This window comes from Arachis duranensis, chromosome 8, assembly GCF_000817695.3.
Source record: "Arachis duranensis cultivar V14167 chromosome 8, aradu.V14167.gnm2.J7QH, whole genome shotgun sequence".
NCBI lineage: Eukaryota > Viridiplantae > Streptophyta > Magnoliopsida > Fabales > Fabaceae > Arachis > Arachis duranensis.
The window spans coordinates 41,818,238-41,844,752 of NC_029779.3; the positions used below are offsets into that span (position 1 = coordinate 41,818,238).

At 30.9% G+C, this 26,515-nt stretch overlaps 2 protein-coding genes across 4 annotated transcripts in view; both read left to right on the forward strand.

The window, feature by feature from the left end:
* Positions 1-1,758, forward strand: part of LOC107462829 (probable peroxygenase 5) — a 5,456-nt gene extending 3,698 nt beyond the window's left edge. The window contains exons 4-6 of the mRNA XM_052252413.1: positions 2-91; positions 190-315; positions 1,430-1,758. Coding sequence (XP_052108373.1) covers positions 2-91; positions 190-315; positions 1,430-1,577 — 364 coding nt within the window. The 3' untranslated portion in view covers positions 1,578-1,758. The remainder of the gene's footprint in view (position 1; positions 92-189; positions 316-1,429) is intronic.
* A 2,404-nt stretch (positions 1,759-4,162) lies between these two features.
* On the forward strand, positions 4,163-19,586 carry LOC107462828 (protein ENHANCED DOWNY MILDEW 2). 3 transcript variants are annotated; one of them, XM_016081506.3, is made up of 19 exons: positions 4,163-4,338; positions 6,107-6,538; positions 6,623-6,719; positions 7,256-7,306; positions 7,418-7,569; positions 7,706-7,802; positions 8,159-8,257; positions 9,985-10,232; positions 10,367-10,456; positions 10,570-11,085; positions 11,168-11,315; positions 11,417-11,518; positions 12,859-12,951; positions 14,911-14,952; positions 15,513-15,623; positions 16,791-16,862; positions 16,975-17,093; positions 17,190-17,253; positions 18,893-19,586. In XM_016081506.3, exons 2-19 carry the CDS (start codon positions 6,123-6,125, stop codon positions 19,295-19,297), a joined length of 2,922 nt encoding a protein of 973 aa, XP_015936992.1. In that variant the 5' UTR covers positions 4,163-4,338; positions 6,107-6,122; the 3' UTR covers positions 19,298-19,586. The 3 variants fall into 3 exon arrangements, with proteins under 3 accessions (XP_015936992.1, XP_052108372.1, XP_020985296.1); XM_052252412.1 differs by having other exon boundaries at positions 12,862-12,951; XM_021129637.2 differs by lacking the exon at positions 12,859-12,951.
* The last annotated feature ends 6,929 nt before the right edge of the window (positions 19,587-26,515 follow it).

The following is a 26,515-nucleotide window of genomic DNA, read 5'->3' on the forward strand; positions in this document are numbered from 1 at the left end:
AATTTCCATCTCCACTTTTACCAATTGAAGTGAAGAACATACAATTCGGTAAACATGGAAGTGACACTGGTGTCTATGATACCGAAGGAAGGTAGTTTGCTTTATTTAATTTTATACATTCACTTTTCAGGATATGTCTCCTAATTATACTCTTAACAATAATAATGTACTTGTTGACAAACGTTTTAGGTTTGTTCCTTCAAAATTTGAAGAAATTTTCATTAAGCATGCACATACATATCCAAATGCTTTGACATATGATGAGTTGAAGGAGATGATAAAGGCCAATAGACAGCCAAAAGATTTGAAAGGAAGGTAGGACTGTTGTGGTACCCCATAATTGACAATATATCTTTGGTAATCCATTATTTTTTCGTTTGTTCTTTTATCTTGGTTTATCCACTTAATAACCTCTATGTTGAAAAAAGATTACTTGAATACCATATTTTGAAACAAACTAATAATAATGTGCCATTGATTTTCATATAACAAATAAAATATTGTCTTTTGTCAAGGTTTCTTTATGGTATATGGTATATGTTATTTGGAGGTTTTTTGGGTTATGAAAATCGAATCTCATAGTTGAATTGGTAACTAAAGTTTTAAAAATTTAGAAGTTCAATTGAGATTTGATCGGAATTAAATTGAATATAATAAAATAATATATTTATACATAAGATATATTTTTCTCAAAAAACTGATTTTGTTTTAATTTTTTATTTTTGAACCGATTTTTCAATTAAAAAAGTATTAGCTCAATTAATTAATCGACTTTTATCAATTTTGACCGATCTACACGATATTCAATTTTGGTTAACTCCATTAAATCAACTAATTCAATCCAATTTTCAAAATACTTGGTTTTTTCAAATTCTGAAAAATTTTCTACTCAATCAATAATAAATAGTTTGATGAGCTAATTTTTTCTACCCAAAAGCAATTTTGGGGTTCAAAACTCAGAAAATTTTTATAAATAAAACGTTTATTATCATAATAGTGACATATTATTGACTTGTTTCAAAAGTGACAATTGAGATTACACACTTTTTATCTTTAGAATTTAATTTTAATGCACTGATAAATATAAAATAATTTTAGAGAATAAAGTGTCATCTCTCATCATTGATTTTATAGGTGGGACCATCAATAAATTCATCTTTCATATTAACTGCATAAAAAATTATTAAAAAATGAATATAATTAAATAAATGTATATACTTTTTTAGTTATTAGTACATCAAAAATAAATTTTTATCTTTATTTTATATTTTTAATCTTAAAAAGGGTTAGGAATTTCAACCAAGAGTCTAAGAATATTGGAACTTATGATGAATGCCAAATTGGATATCAAATTCAAATAGAGGGTACGAATAGTAATGCTTATTTAGTTTTGCATTTCAAAACTTGATGATAACCATTTGATGGACAGGATTGGCAGTTTTGTTGAATGGCACCTCTTGTACAAGATTGGTAAAGACAAGGATGGACTCCTACAGAAAGAAACTATCCGAGGCGTTTATGATGGTAGCGTCTTTGAAATACTGAAAAAGGAGCACTCGTCGGACAAAAAGAACTGATTAATCTAAATCCATTTGATATAATAATAATCATAATTTATTTCTTTGGATAAAAATGTAGATGTTGTATAAGGTACAAAGATTGATATTTTAAGAATTGATCACTATAATGGAATAAAATGTTTATTATTCCTTTATACATTATATGTTTTTATTTTCGGCCTTATTATATATTCTTGTGGAAGTTGGCCGTCATATAGTTTGATGAGTATTTACAAATTTTTTTATTGAAATAAGTTACACATCGACAATAAAAAAACAAGGGGTAAATATTTGTAAAAAGATGCTCAAGTCAGTAAATTGGGTTGTAAGATATATCCAAAATATCTCTATTTTTAATTTTTTTTTTCATTATATATCTTCGATATAAAAGGATTAGATTATAATTAATGTTTGATTTGGTAAAATCTTTTAAAAAGTGTTTGTATTTTTCAAAAGCACAAATATTTTGTTTTGAGTGTTTTTGAAAACAACTAAAAAAAACTTTTTAAAGTTAGTTTGTTCTTATTATCAAAATTACAAAATTTAATATAACTCATATTAATTGATATTTAAATTTAATTCTTACATTAATATTTAGGGTAAAGTACTAAATTGGTCTCGTATGTTTGGGCATAATTCTCTTTTGGTCCTTAAGGTTTAAAATATTTTATTTGAATCCAAAAAAGTTTCATTTAGTTTTAATGTAGTCCCACCATGAGGTCAAAGTTAAATAATTAACAAAATGCTCTACATAACAGTAATACAAGAACAAGGTTAATAATATGGAGAATAAGTACAAGTTCCAGAGGCACAAAATTAACTATGGATGCATCAATACATTTATTTATCATTTTTCTTACAATTTAAATAAAATATTTTATATAGAATTAAGGAGAATGATAAATAAATGTATTAATGCATCCACGGTTATTTTTGTGCCTATAGAGCTTGTACTTATTTTTCAGATTATTGATCTTGTTGTTATGTATGACATTTTGTTAATTATTTAACTTTGATCTCACAGTGGGACTACATTGAAGTTAAATAATGAAATTTTTTTAGATTCAAATAGGACACTTTAAATTTTAAGGATCAAAACAAAATTACACCTAAACGTAGGAGACCAATTTAGACTTTATCTTAATATCTATTATAATATTTTTAAATTTTAAAAATTATTTTACTAAATACATTTATTGTTATTTATATTTATTAAAAATTAATTTTAATTTAATTTGATTTATTTTTAGTATTTGAAAAGGTAATCTAATTACTTTAATTTTATCTATTGTTTTTTTTCTTAACTCAATGTTTGACACTTAATAATCAACTTGATAACTATATGTGCAATCAAAATATGAATAATCAAACTTAAATTGAATTTGTATCTTTTTAATTTTTTGAGATTAGAAAGAATATGCTTATAAGTTGATGTTTTTTTTTTTGAAGTTAGCTATAGTTAAAAGTATTCTTTGTTAAAAATATTATAATAAAAAGTTAATTTTGTAATTATATAGAAGATGATTTTTTTTAAATAATTATTTATAACATATAAATTTAGAAAGAAAGATTATGCTCTTTTAAAGAGAAGAAATCGGTAAAATGAGAAAATAAGGTTCTAATATAATTTAAATCAAAATAGCAAACTGGCACGTTATAAAAAATATAAATTCAAGATTGAGATTTTATTTTTTTACTTTAAAAGATTATTTTCTTAAAATGAAAGTGCTTGGTTAAATTGACAATAAAATTATCCTATATTTTTTAAAATATAAAACAAAAAATAAATAAATTTTCAATAATTTTTTTGTTGTTTTATATTATTAAGTTCTTTTTAATAGATATATTAATCAAATAATTTAAAAATTGATTATGTTTTATAATATTAATAGAAAACTTTTTTTATACTACATGTACAATACTTTTTTTACCGTTAAAAATTTCTGGATTTATTATTATTGATGATTAATTACTGACTAAAAATAATAAATTTTAATGGTCATTTAATATTATTTTAAATATTTTATTCAATAGATATATTTCATTAGTTAATATTTTAATTATATTGCACATATAAATAGATGATTATTAATTTATTACAAGACAATTATTTTAATAAACTCAAAATATATTCATTAAAAAATTATTAATTATTATGTGTTAAATCAATTGTGAATAGATATTTTGTATGTATCAGAAGAGAAAAAATATAAGTAACTATAGTAACACTCTCCATGAATAAAAATTATTGATTACAAACCTCAACCTAATATTGTTATTTAAGTGGTGAACAATGTTAAGTAGCTATTATTTGAACAAGTTCTGCCAAATTTTATTAAGCTGCTCCCTATATAAAGAAAGAAGGGCCAGATGTCGAATAACTATTCCACAAATGACAATAATATTTATTTCTCTACGAAATAGCATCCGGATCTCTACGCTATACAAATATAATCCACCATTGAGAAATAATGAATTTATTTTATGTATTTAAAAAATTGTGAATGTGGACCAAAATTACGGTGATGCCCTTTTCATTTTCCCGAATAGGACTACAAAATACAAGGGCAGCGTGTATTGCAAGTATCCTGAAGCAGCACTCACGCACTAAACATGCTCGTAAATGGAAACCGGAAAGTCACTCGCTGAAATCAACAATTAATGAGTCTCTTCAGTCTTCATTTCTTGCCTCTTCTCCCTTCTTCTTCGTCTAATAAGATGAAATCATAGCTAAACCAAAACTCTGGTCTTCTAGGTTTCAAGTTTCTTCTGCTCTCAAGTAAGGTTTTTTTTTTTCCCAGTGCATTTTCTATTTGATTTCGTTTTAACATCGTGCTTTTAGTTTGAACTAATCAATCGTTTAGAAGTTCAGTTGAATAATGAACAAAAGTTGTGGTCGTTTTGAATATTAGCTACCTATTCGAATGTATATTTTACTCCTGGTTTTGCTTTTCGTTCTATTTGAGGGTGACGAAAAAAAATGTAAAGAAAGAAATGGAACTTAAAAGTTAAAAGTTAGAGAATTGGAAAAATAAAGAGAATGGAACCGAAAATATCGCTTTCTCTTTTATTTCCGGATAGAATAGCAAAAATAAAGTACAAAGCTAGATTTGAAAAGGAGTGTTGGGAGCAAGCATATTGTGTAATTTGTAGCTCTTAACTAGCTATTATTAATGTTTTTTATGGTGTTAGATTATATTTAAGGGTGTAAAATTATTGATAAGTACTCGCTAGATTTTAATAAAAGTGTTGCCCTAAATTTTCTCAGATTTAAAACCTCGGAACTAACTATTTGACTAACTCATATTGGTTAAAATAATCATATAATTAACCAATCTAATATATACATAAAATTTAGATAAAAATAAATTTAGAACACACTCTAAATATACTTTAGATTAGGCAAGTATTTATCAAGTTTTATACTGACATATAAAATGGAAATAATGTGATGAATTAATTATATAGAGTTTAATTTAAATACAATACTCTTTATTAAAATAAAATATATAGAAAGATTTGTTTTATGTTTTAATACGTATACAATTATGGTTATTATGCGATAATATATACATCAACAATGCTAGGGAACCAATTCTATATAAGCCAAGAATCAGCCAACTGGTAAACCAGAGGCACCGGTGACTTTAACCAGATGTTGCTACTGATAGGCACACGGATGTTTTTTTTCCTTGTAAATTGGATGGTTTTGGATATGATTTCTATGTTTCATATGTTACGCATTAATAAAACATAATTAATTATATGGAACTCTCCTATTACTAGCGTATCTTCCCTCATGTTTTGAACGTGGTCAATAATAATTTAAAAAACAAATTAAATTATAAATTAATAAAACTAATTATAATTAATTATGTTGGTCAATTCTTGGCTGATTATTAGTTGGTTCCATATACTTTTCCTATATACATAAAAAATGTTAATTTTCCTTCTAATTTTCAAAGGTATTGGAGTAATTGCCAATATATTGTTTTTTGTTTTTTATTATAAAATACGTTTAGTTTACTAACTTCAGATTCAAGAGTTTTGGTTCAATGTGGCGTGCAGTGGAGTGTGAGAGTTCATCCTCTCTTCACCAAACGAAGTGTCTTAATTGGCTTGTGTCCCTGTATTTGACATAGATATTCTGGTCGTGGAAGAAAAATGTAGTATTTTAGCTCCTTAAAACAAAGATATTGTACATGAGGCTTTTCAATAAGAACATCTTTTTAGTACTATGAGTTCTTCATGGTGCTTTTTTTTTAAATATCGGGTTGAGGTGAGTGAGTTCATTGAAACTAAAAGAGAAGTTTATATTTCCTGTTATAAGTATATATTACACGATAATCTTTTTTATTTTTTTTATTTTTTAAATTCTTGCTACATACAATTAAGATAAAAGTTTAAATGCTTCAATTTTTTCCCTCTCACTTTATGTTTTATATGAATCTTTTTAATAACATTTTTTTGGTTGGTTTGAATACCATATCAAGTAATCAACATAGATTAGTTATGATTTTTGAAGTGCCAAAAGGTAGAATATTTAGATTATTTGGACATCTAATGGCATCATCTGATGAAGAGGGTGAGATTATTCCATCTGTTGTTAACGATTATTGGTTTGAAAATGAGAATGATGGATTTGCACCACTTTCTAGTTTGACATTGTTGTGGAGCACTAGTGATGAGATCAGTTGTAGTTCGGGAACAAAAGTATATTTGCGCGGCACTGCTGATGACGGACTCCAGAAGGTTCATAAGCAGATTATAGGATGGAGGTTCGAACTTTCCAATGAGCAGCAGCCGGAGATTTCAGTGCTTTTGAAGGACAAAAACCGGATAACACTGCAAAGGCCAAGGAAGTGCTTTGAAAGTGCTTTTAGGACAGTCCTAGTCACAGTATCTTGGCTGCATGCTGTGAAATGGAATCCAGAGAAAACTGGAGTTTCTATTTGGAACAAAATAATGAAGGCCTTTAGGCATGAATTTTCATTTTGTCATTTGTGAATATTCGGTCTTTTGCATATTCCAATTCGTTAATTAATATATGTTCTGTTTCACAGCTCATTTGATGTAATGCCGTCCGAGAATGATCTTATAAATCATATGTCAATGATTAGAGAGGCCGCCAAAAGGGATGCTGATTTCGCAAAGTCTAAGGTCTGTACTACTGTGTTTTTTACTAAGAATACATTAAAGAGGGTTATATGATAACTTATGCAATTGATAGAAACAAGCCTGCATATATACCACTTATTTCTTGCTTTTGGGTTTGTTGTGCAATTAAATGGGGTTTTATATATATTAGCATTCAAAAATTGAATTACTATGCTAATTGTTCTGGTGCCTGTTACACAATAGATGGCTTCCTATTTTTAAAATTTTAATTCTTAATAAAATATTTACAGATAATGGGGTAGCCATTGAACCTTTTTCTCAAATGTTAACCAACTTATTTACATGACAGAATAATAGAGTTGTTTGATGTCTGCCATTGTTCCTTTGGCTTTATACAGTTGAGTTGCAAGGTTGACATTCTCAATTCTTATGGATGGATAATTGCTCGATTATTTATTTGATTTGTCTTTAATCACTCGTTGACCTTTGCTATTTTCTGAATACAATGTGGATTCACCATATGGCATCATTTTCATTTTTTGTTTACTTTTTCTTTAATAAAAAACTTGAATCTACAGTATCTGCTAAACTTCATTGGAGAGGGGGATTCAAATGAACTATTCCATGAGGTCAGCGAAATTGTTAGCTCTTTGTTTTTTTCTTTGTTTTTCTATTTATGTAGCTATTCTTTTATGTTCTTTCTTATTTCAGTTATTTGAGGTTATGTTGGTTAATGGCAGGATGTTCGATCCTCTAGAAAACCAAAATTTATAATTGACTCAGAAGAGGAGGAGAGTGACAAGTCCGATGGTGAACTTGGCGTCAATGTTGGGCAAAGTGTTGGTTATGATACTGTTTGTGCAATTTGTGACAATGGTGGTGAAATACTTCCGTATGTCTTCTCAATACAAGTTCATGGTTATAAGGACTTGCATTATTTTGCTCTCCATCCTTTATGTATTGCTAAGAAATTAGGGCATTTTCACATTTGTTTTACTGAACTAGTTACTTTTGTTACAATAATTCAGCTGTGAAGGAAGATGCTTAAGATCCTTCCATCCAACTATAGAGGATGGTAAAGATTCATTGTGCGATTCTCTTGGATTCACTAAAGCTCAAGTTACAGTAAGTAACTATCTCCCTTCAGCTGTTCTAAGAAAAAAAGTAGAACAAATATAAGTTGAGCCATGTTTGGATGTATTTTCTCATAAGGAGTGGAAAAAAGAGAGTAAATGGGACCCAATTATCTTGGTTCTCCTCTTCGGTTATACTCTATAATAAAGAATTTCAAATTGAATAAAAACTAAGATTTTTCATTAGCACTTTTGAAAGCAAGTGATGCTGAATACTCTGCTTGAAACTTCCCATTATTTTGCTTCCCTTCCTGTTTCATTTTCATCTCAAAGTCTCAAATTTAGTGTTAACAATATATGTCTCTACTTCCAATTGTAGCTTTATAAGACCAAATCTAAACTTTGCAGGCCTTTCCAAACTTTTACTGTGAAAATTGTAAAAATAAGAAGCATCAATGCTTTGCTTGTGGCAACTTGGGTTCATCTGATGAATCATCAAATGCAGAGGTACATTTCAAATACTTATTATTTTTTAATATTTTTAATGTAACTCATATTTCTTAGTCTTACAGGAAACATCACAATAATAAATGCTATTTAGGCCCTAATCTCTAAAGCTGTATTTGGATATTGTCTAGATAGAAATACATAGACTAAGGACATAAAAACTTGATTAGTTGTGGACAAAGGATTAGAGACAATTTTTTAGGACAATGGATTTGCCTTTAACACATCTGGTTTCCCACTGTTCAAACTTCAAACACAACCAATTATTCATTCCCTAACTTAGAGCACTCAATCATCATTCTTACATTCATAAGTCAGACCACAATGAGCGTTTTGCAATGGGAAACAAAACCCGACCATTATGCTTTACTTTATTGGCAAAGCCAAGTTATTACTGAGGCTAACCCCAATTAATTTTTGGGTTGTTACAAACATTACACCATAGTCTCATCAAGATATTGGACTCGTGTTAGTTGCATTGACCTCCTCCCCACTTCTTAGATTCCCACTTTAGGGCCCTAACAGATGTAAGCAAGAGTATAGACTTGACCATTAATGAGATCTTTACACTTGTCACTAAGATGATTCTGGTGCTGTGGTGCATACTATTCTTTCCATTGCTGAATGCCAAGATTCGCCATGACATCAAATGGATTTCAAGAATAGGTTTTTGCATGTTGACCTTAAGGAGGTTCCATACGTCAAACTGCCTACTGGAATGGCCACATTATCAGTTAATGTAGTTTGAAATTAGAACACTCTTTATATGGATTGAGACTAGCACCAATGGTATGGTTTGAAAAGCTTTGATTCACACTGCTCAGCTTTTCATTTACGGTCACCCCATTTTATCCAAAGGGTTTCTAATTATTTCTAAAGGAATCACGATACTTATTCATGTGAATGGCATTGTTGTATTCATTCTGATAAAGAGGGTGTCTGGATAATTAAGCAATTGATGCATTCAACGTTCTACATGAAAGAACTTGGCCAGCTCACCTGTTGATTGGAGGTCTATCTTAGAGTATTATACCTTTATATGGGAAAATTTGGTCTTGTGGAGGTCTATCTTAGAGTATTATAACAAAATGTGGTGGCAAGAAGCAATGTTTAAGCTGCATTTGAGATATGGCTTATGGAACCTGTGAGTTGTTATACTGAAGCTTTTTGCTAAATGAATTAACATGAAAACTGTTCCACCTCTGATGGTTTTGTATGAAAACAATGCTGCCATTACTATATCTCGTGCACCGCTGTCCATTATGACGACACAGAACATGTGACAGTGGATAGAATGTCTTAGAATTATTAAAAATATATGTTGAGTTAATGAGTTCTATGCACAACGTGTTTGTAAGTCATAAAGTTGAAAATATTGTTACAAAGACTTTAACCCCATATGTTTGCAAAACAAGTATTCTGGGACATTAGGATTTGTGGACCATTCTTATGAATCTTTTTTCCCTGAATATTCTGGGACATTAGGATTCGATTACGCTTACTGTGAAAGGAAGCATTTACAGACTTGTTGTCTTGTATCTCTTATTCTCTTTGAAATCGTGATATTCTGTGCTGGTCAAATATTAAGAAAGCTTTCCTGAATTTCAGTTTTCAACTTTTGTCTTTTTATTTTTGTCATTTCGTATTGTTTTAAATGTTGAGCTTAATTTACTTGTTTTCCTTCTTTACGGTTAAATGGAAGCAATTTTGTGGTTTGGTTCTCTTAGGTGTTTCCTTGTATTACTGCAAACTGTGGTCAGCACTACCATCCTGCATGTGTTGCAAGGCTACTCTACCCCGGCATTGACGCGGAGCAACAGGAAAGGAGAAAGAGAGTTGTTATTGACAAGACATTTATCTGTCCTCTTCACATATGCACTTTATGCAGAAAAGGTGAAAATAGGAATGTTCATGATTTGCAGTTTGCAGTATGTCGACGCTGCCCTAAGGCTTACCACAGGAAATGCTTACCCAAGTTGGTTTCTCTTGTTCCTTTCCTTTTTTTTTTAATCAAATATCAAGTATGGTGTCATTGCTGAAATTCCTCTGCATATTTTTATTTATTTGCGTTGTCCTAAGTACCTCTTTGTCTCATGTTATTTTCTTAAGGGAGATTCCACTCACATTTGATTATGAAAAAGGCATTCCACAAAGGGCCTGGGATAACCTACTTGATCGTCGTATTTTGATGTATTGTATGTAAGTTATTACTTATTACTGTTCAATAATTTCATAATGCAAATTTGTCTTTTGATTGTTATTTTCCATATGCTATACCATTGCTATATTGTTTCTAATCCTTTGTTGTTCAGGGATCATGAGATAGTTCCAGAACTTGGTACTCCTGCTAGAAATCATCTAGTATTTCCATATAATAAAGTGAAGGAAAAGAAACAAGGCCACAAATTATTCAGCAAAGAGAAGGATGCTATACTATTGAGGAAAAGTTTCGAAGATCTTCCTCATAAGAAGTCATTGGCAACTAAGCTTGTTACAAGGGAAAGCATGGCTATCCAAAATGATAGTTCTACCAAAGTTCGAGATAACGAAAAAGGTCTATATTTCTCACATGGATCACTTGAGTCTGTTGCTTCTGGCAAATATGTGAAAGATGAAAAGAAGTCTTTGTCCGGTAGATCTCTACCAAGCATTGGCAGTAAATTGATTTTGGGTAAAGATAACACACACAAGAGTTCAAGAATACAACAGGCTGTATCTCTGCAACGAAAATTGGTTAGTCAAAGAACAGAAACACGGAGCTTGGACAAGCCTCTGGGGAAAAAAGTCAAAACATCGCCTGACTTTATTCAAGCTGATATGGAAAAAGAGTATGATTGTGAACTATATTGGATACACTTTAGAGAAAGAGATTGATTGTGTATTTACAATTTGAACATTACTGTTATGCAGAATTTTATCTTTGGTGAAAGAATCAATGTCTACAGTCAATGAGGAAGAATTCAAGAAGAACAATCAATGCTTTGGTTCAAGTACTTGTTTCACAGAAACAGGATTTGATAAGAGCCTTACTCTAGGGAAAGTGGAGGGCTCTGTTAAGGTTTGTCTTGCTTTTTACTACTTGAATGCAGCTGTAAGCATTCGTAATCTAGAACGAGACATTTTGGGCTCTGTTATGGATTATTTTGGCTTTTCTTGTAGGCCATTCAAACAGCTTTACAGAAGTTAGATGAAGGGTGTAGTATCGAGGATGCAAAAGCTATTTGTGAACCAGGGATCCTCCATCAGCTTTTTATTTGGCAGGTTGAAACAACTTACCTTGATTACATTTACCATAACTGTAATATAATTATGTTACTATTCTTGACTACAGAATAAAACAGCACCTAGGATTTTCTTGGGCTGAGCCTGTGTCAGTTGTGAACTTGTAGTAAACAAGCGCCTTACCTAGATTATTAGTACAAATAGATGTCTGATACCCATTTCCAATTAACTTCTCAAATAGACAGATAACCCTTTAACAGTTCTTGACTAATGACTCACGCCACATGTAAGACGCTCCGTTACTGTCAGTTAAAATTTGATCATTTTTTGTCGAACGGATGTAATCTTTGTGTGTATTGGATTATTGACTTCTCCCTTCTTCATTGATATGCGGGATTAGTTTCTAGTTTTGTCAATGTTAAATATTTCGTGGTCAGTTTGGTTAGTTTAGTCCTCATTTAAGTAAAATTTCTTTGCTTTGATATTTAAAGAATTTGGTAGAAATGTATGATGTATCGTCTCACACATAAGGATATTTATACTATAAACAATGTTATGTACATAACTTATCCACATAAGACTCTAATAATGAGCTCTAGTAGATATATTGCTGCTACAACTTAAATATTAACTTTAACACTTTATATGTCATGTGCATGCTGGTTACAAATAGATTCAATCAAAAGAGTTTTATAGGACAAAGTCAATATATCAGCTAGCTGTTCATTGTCATATACAAACCACATGAGTGAATTTCTCTAAATCTTTAGTATTAGAATTATTTGAACTATCATCCATAATAAATCATTTTCATGCATACAAGAAAATGACATGGAAAGTGGATTAAGCTCATTATTTTACGGTTGTAATTAGGAATAGTAATTAAAAAGTGGTTTCTTAGATCTATATGCCTTTGTAGAGGAATTTCAAACCCAAGCTTTGTTCCCATATTTTCTTTTATGTTGGTACCTCTGCCCCTAAATCCCTATCGCAGGTAATTACCATAGATACCCATCTCGATGTATTTTCTAGTTACTACTAATTCCATTGTGCATCATACACTCATACTTGAAAATGTTTGACGTGAGGGATGCCTGACACTTATAAACGCTATAGAGACTATATCCGAGAGATGTCAGATTTGTATACAGCTACTAGAGCCTTCATTTCACTTTGTATACATTTTATTTACACACGTAAAGCAACTCTACTCTGTTATTGCAATTTCAATAAGCCTTCTCTTTTCTGTTGATAGTTATCAGCACCTTGGAAAAAGTGTTATGCTTTGGCACTGCAGGCATTACTTTGGATATTCATACAAATATAACACATTTAAGTTTTTATTGGAAAGATAATCTTGATTGTCAATTTACTTACAGAAGCAACTTAAAGTCTATCTTGCTCCATTTCTTCATGGTATGCGATATACGTCCTTTGGTCGCCATTTCACTAAAATAGACAAGCTGAAAGAGGTAAATTTGTTATTTTTATTTTTATGTTTTTTCTTTTTTAAATACTAATTGCCAAGAGGCTGACATATTTTACCTTTTCTTATTCGGTTGCTCGAGCTATGTGTATACATGTGTACATGTTTGGAGGGTTTCACCGTATGAGTAATTCATTGCCAATGCCTATATTTACTCCCTGCTTAGAAAAAAAAAAGTAAAAAATATAAATATAAAATTACTCCCAGGGAATGACTAGCTGAAATGTGTAAAAATGCTTGGAATATCCGTTTTTTGCTTATAATAATTTTGGATCAAATATGTGAATTATTATATATTTTGAAGACTTCACATGTTTGATTTGTTTCATTAGTGGTCAAGTTTCTATTTTCTAATATGTTATTTGGGATAATGTCATTTGTAATAATATAGTATAGTATTTGACTCTTTCGAAGTTATAGTGATTCTTATGTTCATTTCAAATTCTTTGTTGATATACTACTATTTTGAAAAACTATTCTTAGTTTTAAATTAGTTACTAGTTAGGAGTACTTAGGACAAAAGGCATTAGTTTTTTTTTCAATATTGAACAACTTTATTAAGGAAATGAGTTAATTTAACTTGAGCCTTATCAACAATCTGAAAAAGTTATGATAGTATAGACCTAAGAAACTACATACACATAATTAATTAAGTAAAAATATTTAAAATAGAGAGAAGATTTAAAATAAAATTTAGTGTATGCAATTCTTTAGATAAGTATAATATTAATAAATGAAATAAATTTAAATGAATATGAATCTTTGTAGTTCTTAATCTAATAAAACGTTACTTTTGTGTGAGTTAATTCTTTGTGAAATGTATGACAGATATTGTATGAAGTCCGTTAAGTAATATTCATGTTATAAACATTCTGTAATACACAATGTAATTAGCTGTTTAAACTTCTTATTTTTTGCTAGTTTATAGTTTTATAATGTTAATAATTTTGTTACCACATTTTATTTAAGTAATACACTTGAGCATACATCTTAGAAATAATTTTTTCATTGCTGAAATTGAAAAAAGTAAATGGGTAATTTTATTATTAAAATTAGAGTAAACTATTAAAATGGTACCCGAAGGTTAGCATCGGTGACAAAACGAACCCCAAAAGATACTAACGACAAATAAGCCCGGAAAGATTTAAAAACACGACAAAAAGAACTAGATATTAAATATATTCTAAAAAATGGCTTTAGAGATAAAATTTTAATGCAAATTTTTTAAATCATTATTAGAAAAATAAGATCTTTTCATCCTTAAAATTTGGTAATTTTTTATGAAGTGAATTAAATTTTTTTTTTAAATTGTGAATGACCACATCTTTTTGAAAAATAAAAAGAAAAATCTATAGATCAAATTTTGTTCCGAATTTTTCTGTGCACCTTTTAAATATTTATTCAAATGTTGCCACAAAAATTTAGATCTAATGGATAAGTCATTTGTTAAATATGAAAGGTTTTTTTGTTACTTACAAAAAATATAATATTGATTAGTTCTTTTTGTCGTATTTTTAAATTATTTAGGGGCTGTTTTGTCGATAACATCTTTTAATGACCTTTTTGGTCAGTAGCTGAATCTTTCGGTTACGGAATTGGTAATTAACCCTTAAAATTATGATAAGAGGCTAAGAGCTAGTTTGTGTAAGAGAATTTTAAAGTAACAAGGCAATGAAGTAATGGTATGTTTATGTGGCTTCATGGGAGAAAAGTAGTACTATTAACAACAGAGAATAATACCTTAAATAATATACTAGTAGGCAATGTCATAGAATTACTGATTTTATAATGTCTGTTATACGTAATTACTGATTCTAACACCGATTACTACTTCTAAGTAATGATTTTGTGAACTAATACGCTACAATTCATTATACTGGATAATCTTTTCAATGTTTTTCCTTTCTCAAGTTCTTATTTACTAATGAGACATCTTTTATTGCAGATTGTTGATAGGCTTCATTGGTATGTGCAAAATGGTGACATGGTATGTACTGTGTAGTGTGTAGGCACAGAGAAGTTATCTTTCCAGTTTCCATGCCATTTTTTAGATTTAATTGTATTGTTTTATGGAGTAAATGCAGTGATCTTGATAGTAGAATGATGGTTGTACATCTTGTAGTACTATTTTCCACTCTAGTGAAAGAATATATATATTCAGTTCTGAATCATTCAAGTTTTCAGGGCTTCGAATGAAATCTTCAGTGTATAATTTAAGGTAGGATGTTAATAAAATAAAACAAAATTAAAGTAGGTTGATATATGTCCTTCTTTCGGCTTCATTAAGAGCTGCTGTCTTATACCTATATGCGAAGTATTTGTTTTCTAAGGTCAGAAGACGGTGACTTATATGTTAATTCATACAAACATTAGGTTATAAATGATGTTTTCTGAAACATTAAAATTTTGTAACATTCAATTGTTGTGGAACTTCTCAATCTGAAAAGTAAATAAATAAATTGGGAGGTATATTAAGTTATTGCTTGGATTTTACTATTGTTTTGACTAACTTGCGTTGTCCTACAATTACATGTTATTGTTTATCAGGTTTTAGACTTTTGTTGTGGTTCCAATGACTTCAGTTGTTTGATGAAATCAAAGCTTGAACAGATGGGGAAGCCATGCTTATTTAAGAACTATGATTTAATCCAAGCCAAGGTATATCTTTTGATCTAGTTCTAACCTTTCACAGCTGGCTACTTTGGATTTTGGTAAATGCATGTTTTGTAAATATGTTCTAGATATGTTGGTTTTTAGGAAATGAGCACATTCTCAAGATCGAAATGCAACGAAAAATTCTGTGAAGTGGGGGGCTGTTATATGCATGCTGTGACGATAATTTCTAATGGATTAGTGCATCAGTATATTGGGTGTGCTGCAAAGGTTCCACCAATTTAGAATATGTCTGTGCCGTGTTAGGATCATTAATTGTGTTAAATAAATGAGTTTTATGAGTGCATTCCTCTCTGTTTAATTTAGGGTTCCTGATACATAAAGAAGTTTGTTGAATTTTGTCATTTCTAAGATGGAACTTGCTCTTTAATTTACCAAGAACTTGTTGAAGGTTCGAAGACCACACAAGGCTATCTCTGCTGATGTGTGTATTATGTGTGGGGCAAAAACATAGTCTAATTCCCATCTATTTTTGCTCTGCTCAATGACTAGTTTCTTATGATATAATTTGTTTAGCATCTTTGATGAATGTGGGTGTGCCCTGCAACTCTAGATATACTTCTATTGATTAGGTTTGTTGAGTTTGGTAGTAGAGAAGAGGCAAAAATTATGTGGAACAATGCAATTTTTGCCACTATTTGGACGATTTGGTTGGAGCATAACACTTTTAATGACCGATTCTCTTCTCATAAACATGTCTTATGGGATACGGTTAGGCACTTAGCATAGCATTTTTTTGGTGTAAAGCTCTTGAACATTCCCCCCCAACATTTTCTGTATTTCTTTTTTCTCATCTTAATGGAATTCTTACTTTATCAACAAAAACTTTTCCTTGACGTGTTAAAAAAATATGTGCGTTGTCTAGGCTAAGTTTAACAAATGCTTGTAACTTTATACGTTTGGTAGTGTTATCAAAGCCACTAACGTAATTGTCAAGTTAGGCTTCTTGGGTGCGACCCTTTCCCGATTCCTGTTTTAACATGGGATGCTTGTGCACTGGTTAGTTCTATTTGTGGCTGCTTCTGATAGTCTTGTTTTTAAAGTAGTTATGATCTTTCATTCTTTTATATTGTTTAATTTTCTGTTTCTTTTCTCTTCTCCCCTTCCTTCTACAATGAGGGCATGTATTTCTAAGGTTGTTTCTCCATGCAGAATGATTTCAGCTTTGAAAAGAGAGATTGGATGAGTGTAACTGCAGAAGAGTTACCAAACGGTTCTCAACTTGTAAGGCCCAGCAAAGCATTTGTTTCCTAGTTTAATTTGTTATTTTAGATACACGAATGTTGTTAACATGTAATGTCTTTGTTAATTTCTTTCATTCTCAATACTTGACTAGATCATAGGGTTGAATCCTCCTTTCGGAGTTAATGGTTATCTTGCTAACAAGTTTATTGACAAGGCACTGACATTTAAGCCAAAACTCCTTGTACTTATTGTGCCAAAAGTAACAAAACGGTTAGTATTGTACTATTGTTTCAACTTATTTCCCCCATTTCTTTTGATATGGGATTAAAAAAGTTCATCTACCTTATGCTTATTTCGATTTGCCAGACTTGACAGAAAGAAAGGTGGATATGATTTGATTTGGGAGGATGATGAGATGCTTTCAGGAAAGGTAAGTTGTAGCTATATGTCCATAACTTTTATCTTGATCTTGTGTGAAAAACTGAAAATGTTTGAAATTGTCCCTCAAACACAAATGTTAAGGCAGGTATCGAGACATTAATTTTTTTTGTTGGAGATAGAAAATTTTTTATTTTTTGTTCTCCCCAAAAGTGAGGACAATAGAGACAAGACAATGAAATAGAAATTTCTTATTTTGTTTCCAGTTTTGTTTGTAAAACATTATTCATACACAAAACACTTTTGACACCCATATTAATAAGGTTGTTACTAATTAATTGTGTATTTAAATCTATTATAATATATAAAAGGAGAGTCCAAAGTTTTATTATGGTGAATGAATGACACATAAATTTATACGTTTCATATAAAATTATCATGTCATCCATACAATAACATGGAAGAAAACATCTATCTTAGAACACATTTATACTACTATAGAGAATAACATCTATATAATTAATCTAGCATTAATTTCATAATTTCACGCATTAAATTATCTACTTCTAAAAAAATATAATATAAAAAATGTTAATTCATATCAATGATCTAAATTTTAATATTGCATATCCTAATTAGAGAGTAAATTTTACTTTACGAAAATTAAATTTATTTATCTATCTATCTATCTATCAATTTATTTATAATGTATGAAAAGAAAAATAAATGACACAATGAATCCTTGACATATTAGATAACTTCTAATATTGCTATATAAACATTTGAGTGAAATTGTCATTTTATAATTTTTCTATCTTGATATCATCTTTTATTCTTATGTAATGTTTAGTTTAACTTTTTAATTCCTTTTAACTTTTTTTTTGGGTAACTTTTTAATTCTTTATTTTTATGTAGGTTACTCTATGCCTTTTAATAGTAATGGTATTTCTCTTTAATAGATATAAATTGATTAATAAAACCTAATTCATTCTCTAATTTTATTTTGCCTTCTATTCATATTTACTATATAAATCAACATTCACTTCATACATCTTTATCTCCTCTCACATAATCAAATGTCTCTCACTCTTTCTCCTCTATCCTTGCTAATGTTCTGCACAATTATTTAAAAAATTTGGTTAATGACCACATTTCATTTGCTAAAGAATTTGCTCACTTTAATAGCAATGCTATTTCTCTTTAATATTCATTAATTATAATAATAATGTTAATAATATATGATGTCATGATTCATTAAAAAATAAATATTATTTTCAATTATTGAAATATTATATTCATATTTACATTACATCTAATAGCTTTATTCTTGCATTATAGTATTTAAGTTTGCTAAACATATGTATTAGGTGATGAACTCTTTCACATACTAGAATGTATAATGTCTTTACAATTTTATTTAGGTTTAATATCAATTTTTAAGATTTCTTTATTAAATACTTTCTTATATATGAAAATTAATTCATTTTAGCGCGCGAGTTTAAATCTAGTTATTTTTTAATTAACAAAACAAAGGGTGTAGACTGTAGACGCAGTGGGATGGTGTTTGTTTATGTCTCCAGTTCTGTTGTCTCGTTGTTTCTGTATTTGTGTCCGAAAGCCAATTTCCAAACATTAACAAAGGGACATGCATTTATATTAGCTCATGTTTTGCATTTTGTTTATCCCTCCAGGCATTTTATCTCCCGGGTTCAGTTGACGTGCGCGACAAGCAATTAGAAGACTGGAACAACAAAACACCTCCTCTTTACCTTTGGAGTCGGCCGGACTGGAGTGCTCGGCACAGGGCGATTGCTCTACAGCATGGCCACATAAAAGACAAGTATGATGATGCGCATGTGAAAGGAATAGAAGTGAAGAATTATCTTATGGAAGAGAATCATGACTGTTATCAGGATTACGCTGGATTGCATGCGCCTGGTGATGTCTTAAGCATATTTGATGGTGTCCCGGACGATAATGGTGGTGCTACTCCAGAGGAAGGTGGCAATTCTTTTGGCCATTTGAAGGAGATGACATTTCCTGCCTCTGTTGAAGCTGACAGTATGGCTATTGACATGGATTTATCTTCTCCCTAGAATGAGCATTTCTGAGTTGTGCTGAAATTGTTATTCGGTATTTGAGTGTCTCTAAGAAAAATTATTATATTGAAAAATTGGAGTTGAAGTTACTGTTTTGGTGCTAGTATAACTCTTAGCATGACACTTGATAGTATATTACGTCTAGCATTTTATAATTTGCAGACTCCCTAGAAACTGACTCTCCACTTTATAATAGCTTGTCCCTGTCCTTGGAAGAGAGATTAACATAATTAAAGTGGTAATTATTAGATGAGGAAAGTGTTTTTATAATATTTTATTAAAAAGATGAGCTTTGGTTAAAAACTTAAAATAAGCTCTTTTTGAGTAACATAGTTCATGGACTAATAGTGGATTTTCTAGTTATATTTTTTCTTATAATATTCTAATTGTTGATTTTGCATTTTTGCATTTTATGAGATTATGATTTTGTCTATTATAATAATTATTTAAAAATTTAAGTAGTATATCAAAGATAAGAATGATTTTTAATTAAAATTTCTTTAAAAAAGTCTTATAAAAAAATTTGCTAAGAATGAAAAAAACCAATGTTTTAACGCCTCCCTAATAAGAAGAGGGTCCTTATTAGTTACATTATTTCATCGCTACTTTTGGCTAGGTGATCCTTAGTTGCAAAACTCTATCTAATTCATGCAATTGTTTAGAAAGAATATATAAAAAATGTGATCCAATTTATATAATTTATTTGAAACAAAATTCAATTCAATCTAATCTAAAATTTTGTCATTTTGATCAATATATTATTTAGTATAAGTTTTACTTGATTATCGGATTTTGATCTTTATATTGAAGGCGGGCCAAAGACCCATCAAGATGAAAACCTAAAAGATAATAGATATATAGAACAGTAGAATAGATGGTAGAATAGATGGTAGATCGATTTAGCGATGCAAACTGAAACTGAAACGGCAGCAAGCTAGCGATGACGTTAAAAAGGCAGCTCGGTGGCTCGGTGCATTAATATATGCAGCCTCATTTGATAATTAACTCGCGGACTTGAGGATACACGGAAACACCTCAAGCTCAAAAGCTCACTTCTAACTAGCGATGATGTTATTGATTGTAATTATGAATGATGCGGAGAGGGATGCAGTTCATGGAGAAACCTAATTTCCCTCGTTCATGCTTACGGGATCCAAACTTGACTCCGCTTCGAATTGCTTATTGCAGTTTGGCCTCCAGAACTGGTGTCCGTACACTCAATTACGTCGATTGCATCAGTAGACAACGCCACTACAAAATTGTTGGTTCTTACAATGGATTGTTAATTTGTTATGCTTGCTCGATAATGATAACTACCAGAATATGCATGCCATCTCGTGGAACCCCTGTACGGGGATTCACATGTTACGATAATTAATTTTCAATAACCCAGATCATCATATTGAATCACCAAAAATATAACATAATGCGGAAGCGTACCTGAATTTATAAACATGAATCATCGGAAGAATTTGGATCTTGTGGTTCTTTCGATCTTCCTCAACCAAAGCCTTCTGTATTCTTAGGTGGCTGAACTGTAACTCTTTTGATGGAAAAAGAGCAACAATGACGGCTTTGGTATATTGGGGACCGAAACCTGAAAGTCTATTTATATTTGAGCATGGCACCCATTAAACCCTAAAGCCCAAATAAAATAGTATCTAAAGCCCAAAAGATAATATATTTTGTGATTATAATTAATATATGTATTGCCCACAAATAAGTTAGGAAATTAAATAATTTCCTAACAATCTCCCACTTGGGCTATACATATATTCTTTCTTGACATAATCACATTTTATAAACTTTATGCGCGCATCTGAATGTTATTTCTTTCATTACTTTAACAATTTTGTCTGTCTCATACATTAGATATGGAACTACCGCAGCTTTTATCACATTAAATGCCGTGACTAAACCACGCCAATCATCATCCTAATATACTTAACGACATAGATCAAATTTGGATGAGTAATATGAAAATTACATGCCAAGTGATCTCATGCATGTCTATTTTCAGCTGGTCCAACTTTATTGAGATCAAACACAATACAAATATTACAAAATGAACATTTCACATAACATGAAATAAACCATCAACTTAGTTCTGCAGAAAATAACTCAATATATGTCATAGGACATATAGCATAAAATAACTCCCACTAAACCAATGCATCACTTATATGGACACCCATCCGAGCAGTGTGCTCATGAAAAGACTTTAGGGATCAATTCTTTGGTTAATGAGTCTGCTAGCATATACTCTGTTCCTATATGTCCTATGGAAATCTGTTTTTCTTAAACTTTCTCCTTGACAACTAAGAACTTGATATCTGTATGCTTCGATTTTGTCAAGCTCTTATTGTTGTTGGAGTATAATACTACTGACTTATTGTCACAAAATATCTTTAATGACCGTTCAATGTCATTTACTATACGAAGCTCAGTGACAAGGTTTTGCAACCATATGCCATGAAATCGGAATCAGAGTACCTAATGATCTCCAAAATTTTCTGATCTCTGATAAATCTTTAGATAACGCATTATGCGTTTAACAGCTATCCAATGATCCATGTTTGGATTGCTCAAGTATTTACCCAACACTCCCACTATAAATGATATATCGGGACGTGTGCAGACTTGAGCATACGTTAAGCTCCCTAGTGCTGATGCATAAGGTTTATCATGCATTGCTGTCCTCTCAAGATCATTTTTAGGGCATTGCTTGAGACTGAACTTGTCTCCTTTAGTTACGGGTGTGTATATTGGTCTACATTTTTCCATGCCATGTCTACTTAAAATCTTTTCGATATAGTTCTTTTGTGATCATCCAAGAATACCTTGAGAGCGATCTCTTAGTATCTCGATTCCTAATACAAAAGAGACACCACCAAGAATTTTTATTTCGAATTTGTTCGATAGAAATTTCTTAGTTTCATGCAACAAGCCTATATCGTTACTGGCAAGTAGAATGTCATCAACATTTAAGACCAAAATATGCATTTACTCCCACTGAACTTGCGGTATACACATTCATCTATAATATTTACCTCAAAACCATATAAGGTAATGACTTGATTAAACTTGTGATACCATTGACAGGAAACTTGTTTGAGACCATAGATGGATTTTCTCATTTCTCTGTTGGATCTCCTTAATGACACTTCTTGAGGTTGTTGAGCTTGCTTTATGGGTTGGAATTGAGAATGATTCTCATTATTTTCCTATGTTGTAGCAGTATCTTGAGCAACAACAATATTATCATTGTTCTCTTGTACTGTAACTGGATCTACAGTAGGATTCTTATTATGCTCTTGTACTATAACTGTGTCTTGAACAATAATAGATACAAAGACCTAATCATTGTCAGTTACAGAATACTCATCAAAAGTAATATTTCTAATATCTCCTTCCCCCCAAACTCAACATCCTCAAGAAATCTCGCATTTCCCGTTTCAAAAATAGACTTTGATGCAGGATTGTAAAACTTGTACCCCTGTGAGCGCTCAACATAACCAACAAAGTAGCAACTAATTGTCCTTGAGTCCAATTTTCTTTCATGCGGCCTATAAGGTCGCGCTTCAGTTGGACATCCCCAAATATGCAATTGCTTTATATCAGGCCTTTTCCCAGTCCAAATTTCATATGGGGTTTTGTTAACTGCTTTGCTTGGCACTCTATTAAGGATGTACACTGCGGTATTTAAGGCTTCTCCCCAGAGTGATTCAGGCAAAGAAGAATGACTAATCATACTTCTCACCATGTCCTTAAGAGTTTGGTTCCTTCGCTCTGCAACAGCATTCATGCTAGTTTTGCCTAGCATGATGTGTTGCGGAACAATACCACACTCCTCCAAGAAAAGAGCAAAAGGCCCGGGACGTTGCTCACCTGAACCGTCATATCTTCCGTAGTATTCACCACCACGATCATATTTGGTAGCTTCAATTTTATTTCCAAGTTGAAGTTCAACTCAGTTTTGAAAGACTTGAAAACATCCAAGGCTTGGGACTTTTCATGAATTAAATATAGATACCCATAATGAGAGTAATCATCTATGAACGTAATAAAGTACCGTTGTCAATTTCAAGAGACAGTAGGGAATGGGCCACATATCGGTATGCATCAGTTCTAAGACATCTTTAGCTCTCTCGGCACCTAATTTCCTTTCGTTTGTTGTTTTTTTCCCCTTTATGCACTCAATGCAGATTTCAAAGTCTGCCAAATTTAGGGGTCCGAGAATTCCATCCGACACGAGCCTATGAATTCTCTGTTTAGAGATGTAGCCTAGGCGTTTGTGCCATAATGATGCCGAATTCTCATTCAGTTTTTTGTTTCGTACCCGTTTGCAGTATTTCATTATTATAGGAATTTAAGTTAAGGCTATATAGATTATCCACCAAATGACCAGAGCAAATATTATTTGAATTATAAAAGAGACTGACTTTATTGTCTCCGAATGAACAAAATAACCTGATTTGTCCAAACGAGAAACAAAAACCAAATTTCGTCTAAATGACGGTACATAAAATGTCTTTAATAAATCCAAGTATAATCCACTCGTGGAACATAATCTAAAGGTTCCTATAGCTTTGACTGCAACTATATTGCCGTCTGCCACGTAGATGTATCTTTCAGCATCACTTGGCGGTCGGCTCCATAGGCAACCCTGCATAGTGACACTTACATGAGTAGTAGCAGCAAAATCTACCCACCAAGTATCAAGAGGTGCATAACTTAAACTAGCCTCAAAACAAACGAAAGTAAGAATTATACCCTTCTTCACACGCCAAGTGGAATATTTGGTACAATCCTTTTTCATGTGTCCCACCTTCTTACAGAAGAAACATGTTGAAACTTGATCCTGTTTCTTAGACTTTTTCTGCTGAGAAGGCACATCCGCAGTAGTATCACGCTTTCTTTTATACTGAGAAGAAAAAGCCATGTGAGCACTGAAATTCTTAGTAAAGAATTTCTCAACATTCTTTAGGAACTGTTTGGCATTTTTATCCTCAGTAATTGAGCCTCGAAACGCCTCAGGAATTGAGCGTTTCATGATCATAATGCTCATTCGATTGGATCTCTCCCACTTCTCTATTTTAACCTCATTGAGATTTTTCGGAGTGGAAGTGGGTTTTTCCTTTCGAAGAGCTATATCTAGATCCATACAATCGATGACAATCTCCACGGTATCCTTCCAAACTTTAAAGTTTGAACCATTCAACATAGGAATACTGCTAATTTGTGCAGAAACATTGGTAGCTAAAGCCATAGTATCTAGATTAGAACAAATTAACATGCAGTAAACATTAGTTAATTAATGGGAAAAATCCATATTGAGATATCTAGAACAACATTAATTTTCAATCTTTGGATAGAAAAATTAACTGTAAGTGATACTCTCATTGCAGTAATCAAATATTGTCAAAATTCCTGTCACACATTAAGCCTTTCTTTGGACCGACTTAATGCGCACATGGAAACTTAAACTTTGCAACCTATTTATTACCGCATATATTTTCTATTAATTGGCCAGACAATAACCTTCCTTTAGGCCGATTATTGATCGCATAATTAATAGAAAATAAACTAAAGTGTGCAATGCTTATTATTTGGCCAAACAATAAACTTCCTTTGGGCCGATTATTGTCTGCATAAATAATAAGCATTACTTTATTCTTAATTTGTTACCCAAACATGTATTTACTATCAATATATGTATGTAATTCGGCCAAATATAGACTTTCCTTTGGCCCGACCAATATTCGCATGAATTACATAACATCATATTCCTTATGTTTTGAATAAATCAATTTTCACAAAAGAGGCTACTTTGGCAGTATAATGTTCAATCAATTTATTCTAAAACCAAATCTTTATTAAATAGATGGGTATGATAATCCAAATTGTTGCCAATTTCCTTATGTAACAACAAAAAATATTCAAATCGCAAAAGAAATTTAAATTTTAATAGTATCTTTTGAGACCTTAAAAAAAACATGATTATAACTCATGTGCCAAAAATTCTTAATCTGTTAAAATTAAAATTAATCTTTATAAAATTAGTGGATATAATAATCCTTATATCCCAAAAAAAATAACCAATTAATTTTATTTATCAAAATAATTTTATAAGCATCATCTCAAAAGAAAAAAATATATAACCGGACATAGGACGTATCCATCCCAAACACACAGCAACGTGTATAGCAAAAAAAAAAACATGATAATATCTCCAAATTTACATACATGATACTATAATAGTACAAGTATATATACAGAGAGAGAACTAACCCATAATGACATATATACATATATATATCATGCAGGCACATAGTAAATTATATATATACAGTAGCAATAAACCGAACCGCGTAAGAACGTTAAAAAAATATATATGTATATAATTTTACAGCATAAAAAAATTCCAAATATATACGACGTACGTATATACATATATTAATTCAAAAGGAATAATAAACTGAATATTTTGATGATTAAATTATGGATGGCTCTGATACCATTTGTTAGAATAATTAATTTTCAATAACCCAGATCATCCATATTGAATCACAAAAAATATAACATAATGCAGAAGCATACCTGAATTCATAAACATGAATCATACGATCGGAAAAATTTAGATCTTGTGGTTCTTTCGATCTTCCTCAACCAAAGCCTTCTGTATTCCTAGGTGGCTGAACTGTAACTCCTTTGATGGAGAAAGAGCAACAAAGGCGGCTTTAGTATATCGGGGATCGAAACCTTGAAAGTCTATTTATATTTGAGCATGGCACCCATTAAATCCTAAAGCCCAAATAAAATAGTATCTAAAGCCCAAAAGATAATGTATCTAAAATCCAAAAGATAATTATCTAAGGAACAAAAGATAATATCCGGTTTTATTTTCATTTAATTCCAAATCAAAAGTAACAATGACTTATTCAATTAGCATTTATAACAATAAATGAGATCATCATTATATAAGTCATTTAATTTGAAATAGCATCATTTATGATTATAATTGATATATGTATTGCCCACAAATAAGTTAGGAAATTAAATAATTTCCTAACATCACATTCGAATCACCACAAATCAGAGGCAGAGCCCATCTTGGTTACGATAATCTCATCGACAGTTACAAGTTTTGCAGAAGGAAGGGCCATCTGGTTTTGAATATAGTTCTAGAATTTATACATTTGGGAAAACTTCATC